This window comes from Haplochromis burtoni, unplaced genomic scaffold (genome assembly GCF_018398535.1).
Source record: "Haplochromis burtoni strain Fernald_Lab_line unplaced genomic scaffold, NCSU_Asbu1 Contig_151, whole genome shotgun sequence".
NCBI lineage: Eukaryota > Metazoa > Chordata > Actinopteri > Cichliformes > Cichlidae > Haplochromis > Haplochromis burtoni.
The window spans coordinates 48260-60370 of record NW_024582512.1 but is presented as its reverse complement, the minus strand read 5'-3'; the positions used below and the strand labels follow the sequence as shown (position 1 = coordinate 60370).

General features: G+C 39.2%; 1 protein-coding gene across 3 annotated transcripts in view; it reads right to left on the bottom strand.

Moving 5' to 3' along the window:
• Positions 1 to 12111, bottom strand: part of LOC102292598 (spermatid perinuclear RNA binding protein) — a 66497-nt gene that overhangs the window by 21600 nt on the left and 32786 nt on the right. The window contains exons 3-6 of one of the 3 annotated variants that reach the window (XM_042224807.1): positions 8462 to 8724; positions 7024 to 7192; positions 4616 to 4874; positions 416 to 531 (exon numbers count right to left, since the gene is read on the bottom strand). In XM_042224807.1, coding sequence (XP_042080741.1) covers positions 416 to 531; positions 4616 to 4874; positions 7024 to 7192; positions 8462 to 8724 — 807 coding nt within the window. Of the gene's footprint in view, positions 1 to 415; positions 532 to 4615; positions 4875 to 7023; positions 7193 to 8461; positions 10719 to 12111 lie in introns of those variants that run through there. The other 2 variants (XM_042224806.1, XM_005931838.3) reach the window with 2 other exon arrangements.

Genomic DNA, 12111 nt, shown 5'->3' with positions numbered 1-12111 from the left:
ACATGTTGTACGGAGCAGGCAGGTTCACATAATTGCCAAAAAGAAAAACAAGTATCAACCATTGCTTTTGTAGCCCTACGATACTTTTTTACAAAAAACTTTTAATCTCACCCTTTTCCAGCTCTACACTAAACTTTTGGAGCAGGTATGTATAAAGTGGCTTTTTTTGCCATGATGTTGCAAAACAACATCCTGCAAACTGAAAATGCAAATTAGAGGACAAAAGAAAACATTAGTGCATTTGCATTTGTTCTAACATACACATTCAATTTTACTATTTTAGTAAAATCAGTACATTTACACTCCCTGGGTGTGCATAACAGGCAGTATAGTTCTATCTGACTATTCTCTCTGGGTGAGTCGTCAGGCTACAATAAGCATCGGGCACGAAGACAGGAAGTGAGTGGGTGCCGACCTGGAACCACTTGGCGTGTCGCAGCGCTGCCAGGGCCAACAGACATCTGTGTCTATCCAGCACCTCCCCCTCCTCCTCCTCCTCAGCCTCCACTCTCTGCGCAGCAGCACCCAACACTGCCACGAAACAATAACAACCCAATATAGAGAACGTAAAACACACACACGTCAGCTTTGAGTGTGTGTGTTTGAGTGTTGCGCGCGTGAATGTACGCAGACACACCCGAAGTCGTGTGCGCGAGCATACATACACACACACATGCATGGATATTTTTGGTACATACAAGGTGCTTTTCATGCCATAAAGTTGCTCTCTCCTTGTACAAAGTGCTCACTCGCTGCACGGATTACAGATCCGCAATGGATGCCCATCAAGGGCTCCTCACTCTTTAAATGGAGTGCCATTTTCAACACTAGGATGAGTCAAATGTGTGTTGACTGCACCACATATTATCATAAATTTACTGTCCATCCTAGAAAGAGATGTGTTGAAAATTGCACAAACTACTGAATAGCGGTTTAGTATTTTAAATCCACTCAGTGGCTAAAAAAAAACATCAGAGCAACCAATGTTACAAAAGAAGAGACAACTTTGTGGGATGGAGAGCCCCCCCCACAGACATACACAAAACAAATACCTAAGGAGTGTTTGATTTACTGTGTGTGAGCACAGTTAGAGCATATCGAGTCATTTTTATTGTTCCCAGCAATGTAAATCAATCTCTCCTTTATGTATTTGACAAGGATTTTATTTATTTTGATCCAGTCTGCACCAGGCAGGAGTCAAAATAGCAGTTTTGTTTGTCTTCTGCATTACTTAAGGTGCACTTGATTTTCACAGGCTCATAGAGAAAATGATGGTGCAGAGAAAGCAATTCAACAACCTGTCTGGGCAAACACAGAATCAAGCGCTCCTAAAGTAGAACTGAAAAGGAAAAGAAAAAAAAATCTAAGATAGTTTGACCCAGTCTGAGACAAACACAACACAAGAGGGATCAAGGCAGGGTTTAGTCAGAGCATCATGGTTGGTAAAAGTAGAGCATTATACTTTTATATGTAAGCATTTGATTCATGCTGCCCTACACACAGGGCTTGCTGGGTTAGTGCAGCTTCAACTGGCCTGCTACTTGAGAAACAGCACAAAGTCTGTGATATGCACGGCAAGCTGAATCAAACGCAGCTGTGTATGAATGAATGCCGTTACATGGGGTTTCCAAAGAAGGTTTTATTGTGCGCGGGACCAACTGGAGATAAAATAAAACACATTAAAGAGCCCTTTGGGGCTCTATGAAAACACAACTAGGTAAATATTTTTCTCATCAGTCTCCCATAAAAAGAAAATCCTAGCCTCGAGAGGCATTAATTTTAAATGTCAAATGCGTCCGATGCGTGCCGGAGTGAAAGCATTCATCTTGCGTTATAAAATGCAGTGTAGCATTTCCTGACAATGGCATGCCTTAGTGTGCAATCTATGTTTCAGTGTGACGTGTCCTGGTAAATCCTAAGGTCTGTCAGACTGGGCCCAGCTGTGTGTTGGACAGCTCAGCTACTAGCAGATCATTAGTCTTTCTCTTCTCGCTTGTCCTCCCCCTCTTCTCTCAATCAGCGCTCTTCTTTTATCATTATCTCTGTCTGTATTACCCTTTATAACTGAGTACAGAGGGAGATTTAAAAAAATAAAAAAAGGAGTGAACCCCCCCGCCCCTTTACCACACAAAGCAAGTGAGCTGCATCAGTGAGTAAAGCACACACATGCATGCAAAACATGTGCATATCTTCAATAAAATATTTATCTGTAGCATGAAAATTTAACTTGTCAAATGTATAAAATTAACCCTGCTAACATTAACCCCAATTCCCAAATGGGATTAAAGTGACTGGAAAATACTGTATAAATGATCACCTGTTATCAGCTGAGAAGACATAATTCACCCGTCTAACATTTCAGCTAGAGCTTATGGAAACAATCTGCATTTGTGGAAACATGGAAAGTTTTTGTTAACAAATTTTTTTAGGGATAATTAATCTCCCTAATATGTTGCTAATCATTTCCTGACAAGCCTAAACGGAGCTAAAACAGGCACTGCCACTGGTCTTAAACCACCGGTGTTTATGCCGGCTGTTGCATGTGTTAATGTGAAAAGTATTTGACCCTGCACTTTAAAATATGATCGCCATAAATCTGTAGAGTTAGATATCCAGTGTGACAGGTATTTTTACAAAATATGACTGTGTGTGTGGCCTCCTCCTCCTCCTTGCAGCTGAGTGAACACGTGTGCAAACCGATGTGTTCCCCTTGGTGAGAAAATACGAGGGGTCCTCTCTATCATGCCGAGGCATCTGGAATGATGTACGGCAAACCTTCGTGCTATCGCTCATCTCTCTCTGAGACCTGAGTGTCTAGTTGGATGAGAGCCACAGGATAGATGGGCAGCTTGCTACTGGCTGCTTATTGATTTCGCTGGCCTGCTGGCCTTGGTTCCCAATCTTACATCCCACAACCAATTATAACCAGTAACTGCTACACATGAAAACAGGGGAATGGGGATGGGTTGTTTACAGACTCAACACCAGAGCCTTTCAGCTCGATTTTACTTAATTACTTTGTAAAATGTCATAAAGTAACTAGAGTAACTGAAACATTTTGGAGCAGTATATTTCTGTAATAATTGGTTTGGATAATGGGACTAATTCAGGCATTAATGCAACAAGCTCTGATATCTTATTAAAACCAAGCCATGACAAACTGCTGCTGCTACAGTGGCAGATTCAAGAGACAAAACATCACTGGCCAAACTTTATTCTCCTTTATTCTTGGAATTTGGCTTTCCAATTCAAATTAACCAGACAGACTGACGAACAGTCAATGTGTGGGCTGCACTACTGGGTCTGTAGCTCAGGAGGTAGCACAGGTCATCTGCTAAATGGAAGGGTGGTGGTTCGATTCCTGGTTGCCAAAAAAAAGTACTGTTGTGAATGGGGCATAGAGTAGAAAAGCTCTCTACTTAAAATTCACTAAATTTCATTTATATAGCACCAAATCACAACAGCAGTTGCCTCAAGGTGCTTCTTACTGTAAAGTAAAGATCCTACAATAATACAGAGAAAAAAAACAAAAATCAAACGACCCCATTTAAGCAAGTACTTAGCGACAGTGGAAAGGAAAATTATATGCAATTTAAAAACATCTTTACTTACTGGTGTATATAATGTAGAGTAATGTTAATAAAATTCCATGCCCTTACACACAAACAATGATTTGGTCAGCTGACGAGTTGCCAGATTTGTGTGGCTCCTTGCTACCCTAAATCTCTTCAACCTTAATGACAAACGATCCAGGTTAAAATAAATTCTCCTTTAAGAATTATTGACAAACTGTGTCTCCCTTTTCCAAAAGGTTTAACAAACAAACGCTGTTCTATCGAATCAACTAATGGCTATCGTAATACACTTAATACTTGTTCCAGCCAAGATGTCGCTGCACTTGTTCCAAAGTTCAGCTGCTTAATCTCTTATCACCTCGATCTTGTTACACAGGTTTTCTGTGAAAATCAGGAGTGACATTAAAAACTGTTAATCCACTCACTACTTCTTAAGAACAATGCTGTTTTGATCTCCTACCTATTAGCAGCCTGTTGGCCACTGATAGGTTCACAGCTCCTGGCTTTGGCCCACTTAAAGTTTGAGATTTGTGGTGAATGAGCATTTTTCTTGGCTCCTAGATTAGGGACCAGCTATCCTCAGGGGTTTAGATCTTTATTAATGCTTCCTTGCTTTGACATTTATATATTTTTGTCTGCAGCATCTTGTTTGTGGAGATTTTTTTTGTCATCTTTGACGACTCTAAGCACTGTGTAATACTAGTTTTCTATCATATGAAGAAAGTTCTACTTACACACTTGAAAGCAACTAACCTGGATCACCGTGTAGCAGGCTGTCAAATCAGTAAAATAATGTCGACATTTTTAAAAAATTCATCTTGAGTATTTGTTTTTCTGAAATATGATTGGCTACTCTACCCACCTCTGCCTGTACCTGTCTTGTCCTGTGTCAGCATCAGTTCATGAGGTCAAACCTCTTGTCTGACAAAAAAAGTGGAGTTTTCTAATAACATATACATAGTTAACACAAAGACCAATTGATTGTGCATGTGCTGGGTGTGGTCAAACAGAGAACAACTTTCCTATTCCTATGCTCCTACCTTGTCCATTTTTGCTTTCTGGGTCTTCCTCTTCTTCCTCCACTTCCCCCTCCACCACCTCTTCTCCTTCTTCCCCATTCTCCAGCTCCTGCTCTTCCTCCTCCAATTCCTCCTCCTCCTCTTCTTCCTCGTCATCTTCCCTCATGGCCGGTGAGGTGAGGGTAATCTTCAAAGTGAGTTTAGGCTCTGTTGTCGTTTTTACCAAGATGGCCGCCTCAGGCAACGAGCTTGTGACCTCATATTTCTCTTCTGTCAGCTTCTGTTGTGTGTCAACAGACATAACTCGATAGTCAAGAGGCCAAGGCCACAATATGACACAGCACAGATGAAGAAGCAAAATATATTTCAGCATTGTGCGGCTTAAGCACACCACAACAACATCACTAGTTACGACAGGAGATTTAATAAGGGGAAAATAAATGAGTGATGGTAGTTAGTCTTGTGGACACCATAAAAACACCCAGGGATACTTCTGACCACAGAACTGACTGTGTAAGAAGACAGAAAGATCGCATGGACCCTTCAAAAAATATTTCCTTTTTTTTTTCAAATCACTGGCAGGTTAGAATATAGACTCCCAATTTCTGCGTCTAATTATCAAATAGCCTTTATATAAAACTCTGGAAGAGCTGTAAAATCTACTGAAGACACAGATATCAAGTAATATCTGATGAAATCTGGCGAATCTTCTGTATAAGTTTTGCAGACACTGTTTATGTATTTTTCTCAACACCCATTTGTTTCTCTATGTGCACACTGTGCCTCATTCAACCTTCGTTCTGAAGAAATTAATTACAGTTGACCTCGCTGGTCAGCACTATGACATGATGACTTATGCTAATATGTTCATGTCAGCATACGCAGCAGCCACAACCGTTACTTAACACACCTGTACTGTATAGAACAAACTTAAACAAATTAACACGCTTAATATCACCTACAAGACATGCAAAGATCAGTACACACAGAGGCCCAGATGAAGCATATACAGTCATGGGTGATTAAAAATATTGAATAAAGGGATGTCAAATAAAACTTATGTGTAAGTTAAATAAGGAAGATCTGTATTCGCTTGTTTGCCTGCGTTCCTGAGTGTTCGGGCTGCTAGTCTGTTCTTTACAACAAGTCGAACTTTCACGCTGTCAAACACAATTCTGACATCATTAATTGAGTCCAATCATTTTCTTGCCTGCCTTCTGTGAACCAGTCAGCCACAGTTATGTGCACTTTAAGTCTCAGTGTACTGTAACGGTTGAAATTACAGTGAATTCAAGTCTTTGTAATAGCCCAAAGCAGACCTTACCCTCTTCAGCTAAATTTAAGCTTGAGTTGGCCATGAGTAGCAGACAAGATTAAGCCAGATTAAGTCTAGAAAACAACATTAAAGGAAAATAAGCTACCTAGTTTTTATAAGTGACAAAAACAAGTATATCTGGGTTTATGTCTACATACCAGCTGCCCTTTAAATGAGCAGTGAGTCACAGAGGGCCCATCTACATCCCATTTGGCTCTGATGGGAAATTCAAAATCGCTGGTCACTGGGCCGCAACATGAGATTATTTCTCACAGGAAACACACACACACACACACACACACACACACACACACACACACACACACACACGCTCTTTTTCTCCATCTCCACCTCAAAATGTAATTGTGAGCAGAGAGGTTGTGCTCTGGCACTATTTATTTATTGGGTAATTTCTGCACTTGCCAGCCACGTTGGAAAGTGTTTCCCTACATTTGTTGTTATATTGCTAAATCCTTCCCTTCCAGTCAGAGCCCCTCACCAGGCTGCAGTGATGTATATCCTACAAATGAAATAATTTAAATGGTGTGTAACCCAACTGAAACAACAGATGGTATAAGTCCTAGATTATAAAACAAACAGGGGTCAAAGTCACAGGTTGTAAAAAAGAGATACTTGTCCTTCAGAGAGCTGTATTGTGTGTGTGTTTGTAAGTGTATGTGTGTGTATCTTGTATGTGTGAAAGTCAGGACCTCACTTCTTTGCCATGACTTATTAATGAGGAAATGTGACACTGACATAATGACGAGAGTATTAATCACACATGATTCATACATACTCAAACACCTCTCAACTTCTCACTTGACAATATTGCTTTCACTTGTCTACTTATGCTCACGCTACCACTCATGACACTCTCCTCAACACTCACAAGCACAACACAGTGAGAGCTGGTGAATTCAGGAAGAAAATGTAGAAGCTTATTTAAACGGCTTAATTTCTGACATTGAAGAAGAGTGTGATGTAAATATAGTGCATTCCTGGATTACATTTGTCAGACTGATGTGATTGTGGGTTTAATGCAAAGATTAAAGGTGAAAGTGAAAAAACAAGAGAAGCATGCATGTCTCGGTGCATTTGTGTGTGTGTCTCTAACCTCAATCTGTGTGGGTAAATTGTGACAGACAGTGTCCAGCAATGTCTGTGTGGGTTTGTCTCTGCACATCAGCACCAGCTCCAGGTCCATGTCGCCTTTGATCAGGAGTCCTTTGGCCACTAGGCCGATCCTCATCACTCCACACAACAAGCCGCCACCGCTGGACTCCCTGTAAACACATAAATAAATATATAAAGTCTTCTCTTGTATGAGATTTTAAGCTATGTGCATATGAACATTTTAATTCATAACTAGTAAATATCAAAGACAGAATCCATGCTTAGTTCTCAGGGAGTTAAATACGATGAACGAGAAAAATAACCTTGTTATAAAATTAACCTACAATTTTGTGCGAGACCTGACAAACAGAACTGCACTGCAGGCATGAAGTCGACTCAACGGGAGATCCAAACCTCTTTTCATCAGCGTAATATCTGAATCTCTAACAAACACAAAAGTGTTTGAAAGATTAAAATACTAAAATTCCAATTCACACAGCAAAATAAGATCAGACAAGGCAATTCAAGATATCAATGAAAACTACTGAACCATTAATAAAAAGATTCAAGAAGAAGGAGCCCCCAGTGGAGGCCGTTTCATTTCCTGTTGAGCAACATATGCTCCTTCTACCTCAGAGAAGTGCGTTTAACTTATTTCTTCCTTCTGCATAAAAAAGTATTTAGCATGAACAGTCTCTGAGAAGTAAACAACACTAATAAGTGCCAACATTTTTTTGTCAGTGACTCAGTACTCTAGGTTGCAAAAGAAGAATAAACAACAAATCTAAAGTTGTTTATGTGACGTAAGAATGAAGAAATTCAGGCTTCTCAACTGTGCCTTTCTTTTTAAAAATGCAGCTATTTGCCACAGAATTTCCTCAACATGTGGAGAGATAGAACAATCTTATCTTTTCTAAAGTCCCTGGTGGCTCAAAGTAAGTGATGACATCTCTCTAGGAAGTCATTTCCCCTGTACAAAACCTAAACTAAATCCACAACTTGTACACTTGACACTTTAGTGTTTAAAAGAGGAGTGAACTCTCGTTTAGGAGGCACCAAATGTGAGAATGCAAATTTCAGAGGATAGAGCAGATAACTGTCCGTAGTAGCATTGGCGTGGATGTCATGTGTCCATGCCTCCTGCATGCTCCATCCAGGCATAGACCCATGTTAACTTTATTTTTAGTAGTGAGACACTTGATTGATTATTATTATGCTGATGTTGTCCGAAGCTCATGTGTCAAAATGTTTTTAGTGAGCTTTAAAGGCATAGGTATATTTACCGAACTGTTGATGTAATACATTAAACGTCTTTGGTTATGGTTTGTAGGTTTGACAAAATAATTATTTTGTGTTTGAGTGACAAAATAATCCATTAACTGAAAAAAACATCAACAAAAATTATGAATTAAAGCCCACTGTGCGTTTCTTCTGCCTACCTGTAGCAATCACTTGAATCCTCAGTTTCTTCGCTGGGCTCAACACCAGGGTCGTCCTCCTCTGTGCTGTCTGCTGGTTGGCTGTCAAACTGGTTGTGGACTTCGCAGCTGCTCTGATCCAGCCAATCAGAGACATGTTTGAGGGCACACTCGACAGTGGATACCAGTGTCTGAACTGCTTCCAGCTCTTGAGAGGAGGGGTAGATGGTGGAGTGTTTCGCCATGACGTGGCGGTCATCGTTACTGAAGGAACGAAAGGACCTCTGAAAGGGAGGATGACAAATAACAGAGAGGTTAAAACGCACAGGAACCACTAACACACGGGCTTGCATACCTGTAAACGAACACGCATAAAAACACCTTCCTTTCCCTGCAGCAAGGACATTCTTTAACAGCAGATTGAGCTTTAATCCATCAAACAAACACTTTGGACTCCCTGCTAAGGACTCACTTTATTCATAATAACAACAAACAACAAAACCCAAAAAAGCCTTTCACACAAAATTAAAATGCAACACAGCTATCCCACAAAGTGTGCGTGCAACTGGCTTTTTTGTCTGCCCAAGTTGCTTTTGTGCTCACAGAACATGTTATCTCTTTTATAGGAAAGAAATCAATTCTAACTTCCGTGACAGCTCCTATTTACTGCCACTGACCCTAGCACATATGCACACGCACACATGGCTATCAGAAATTCATCTCACTGAGTCCATTCCACATGTCACTCAGATATTCTGGCCTTGGGAATTCATGTCAGCTCTTCACATGCTCGATTCTACTTGGTAAGAGGTTTAAGGGGGAACACCACAGCAGAAAGATATCAGGTGCAAGGCTTCAGAAAAGGGTAGCACAGAGGGAGGGTAAATGACAGAATATAGAAGGCACCTACCACCGAAGCCAAGAAGGAAGAGAATAGATAACAACAGAGGAGTGCGAAGGGAGCAGTGCAGAATCTTTAACAAGGATAAATGACAGAAATGCTTGTGCAACCAGAGGCTGAATTCAGAGACAAATTGGCGACGTAAAGAGAAGAAGGAGAGGAGCAGGTGGAACGGTGCCTTTGTGATTTGTGTCCTGCAGTTAATACCACCCAGATGGGTCTGCGGTGCTTATGTGGATTCATATGAAAACACTCCTCATCCTTTCACAGAGTAGATAGAGGTTTACAAGGCTAACTGTTCAGCGGGGAAAAACTGCAGTGCTAAAGTATTTAAACATCTGAGTGTTATGCATTAGCTATTCTAATTTTGCTCAGCATAATTGTATTGAAAATGTATTACAATCTATTATCAATGCATAAAATTTGCTGCAATACACATAATGTAAAATCTCTGCGGCAGCTATTTATTTAATAACAGGAATACTCATACATGAGATAATTAATATCTGTTGTAAGACATTATTTCAGTTCTGTTCTTGAGTGCTTGGATGGTTAGTAGCAACATCACTTCTGTTATAATCTCAATTTCAGCTCTCTTTCACTGTCTGGATTATTTTGTGACCGTACATGAAAATAGAACATCAACTAGAGTCGTCACTGTGGCTTTCATCTTGCTTATTTTCAACTTTTCTCTTTTACTGCTATGATCATTGGAATTATTTTCGGTTTGTCTATTTTTACTTCCCTCGCTTTGCTTTCTCCTGTTTTAAAAAAAAAATGTAAAAGTTTTAAAAAAGAAGTCAAGATATTGTTTCATGATTGCTTGGATCTTAAGGATGGGGTTCATTTTTAAACAGCCGGGGTTATCATATTGTTCTGGGGAGCCCGAGGTGCATACGACACACACAGTTCAAAACTAGGGTGCACTGTTAGCCTTTGCAGTAATTTCCATAGCTTAGTACTGCAAAATCAACAGTAAAAAACTCTAAAGGATGTTAGCAGTTTAGTACTGTAATTTGCATGTATTTGTGGGAAAATTCCATGAGATTACATTATTTTTACGGTAACTCACCGTACTCATGGAAACAGCTGTAAAATACAGCAAATGTAACAATTGGTGATGTTACTGAGATTATACTATTACACCATCCGGATTTCTGCTGTTTTCTACTGTAGATCTAAGAGTAATTACTTAAATCCTCATTCAGAGTGTATTACTATAAAATGTGATTCACTGTGAAAGTAGTATAACATATAAACTACAATATACAGCACAATTTTTAACTTAAGGAGTAAGTTGCAGCCACACTAAAATTTAATTCCTTGAGCTGAATGGAACCTCATATATTAATAAATGTATTTGTTTATTCAAACAATGTGAAACATTATTAATACTATTAATTAATAGTATACTTGTAAGGTTAGTATTGTGATAGAGTCTAGTATATTTTAATTATACTCTTGTAGACATTATGACATTATGCTAGTACAATTATGGTGAACAAAAAGTACATCTAAAAGTTAATTTCAAGAATACTGTTATGTACTAAAACGGGGGCCAATATAGTCCCAAAGAGCATTATTAGTATACGTACTACGTAAGGTATACTTGGGAAATATAATTGAAGTATACTTATTTTTTGTATGGCCAGCAACAAATACTAATGGCTACATTTAGAGTAATGTTTAAAAATGACTTAATTTAGCAGGATGTTCCTTTTTTTCTCTTCTTATTCTTGTTTATACTGGACCTTCATTTGTTTTGTATAAGGTGGTACTTTTTAAGTTTAACTACAGTGAACTAACCTAATAATATGCTCTGGTCGTCATTTTACACAAGTTAAGGTGTCACATCCATGAAACCTACACCACTAACCAGCATCAGTTCTACAACTTCACTCTCAAAATTAATAAATCCTGGGACAAGCAGAAACTGTATATTTAGCGGTGCATTTTGTTGCAGGACAGACTGCTATTAAATGCACTCTCCTAAACAAATAATTCCTTTGTAGCACCACTTTGTCTTGGTTCAGAAGAGATGTCCTGGATATACGTGATAATGTAACACATTATGTTCAATCGGGTTAAATGCAAGGTTGATTGGATTATATCTGAAGATCATATGCTATTCGTGATAACTCTGCTAGACTCCAAATTGCTCGTCCATGCGGGAGTATCTCAAAATTAAATGAAACCACTTAACACTTCTTCCCTAAAACGGACTGACATGGGACACATTAAAGTTGGATCGGAACCAGCTAATCAGTCTGAAGGTAAGTGTTTTTTTCACTTATTCGAGAGAAGTCCGAAATGCGTTCTTATTACTGTTTGTTTTGACTTTTAAGCTACACTACCAGAATATTTTCATTCAAATGCTAAGACAAAATGTCAATATCTATGAATGTGGAGACTCAAAAGACTAGTTAGGTAATAGTTTATTTATTTATTTAGGATTTATGAGACTTAAAAGAAACTTGGACGTTTGCAACAGGTGAATCGGTGAACCACCGAGGTTGCGCCCAAATTCTTAAAGCTGTTAGCTGGTCAGTGTTTTCAGGTGTGCTTGTACTACCTGTACTGTGCGGACTGCTGACTAAGTCATGCTAAACACATTAAAGCGTCGAGCTCAAATATCTTTTCATTTTTGTGCACTGTTCTCTTGTCGGTACACATTTTCTGTTTATTGAAGCCTTTTGTGAATAATTTTGATCATGTAAAAACTGGGAATTGGTCCCTATTCACAATACTCTTATTTTTTGCATATGTCATT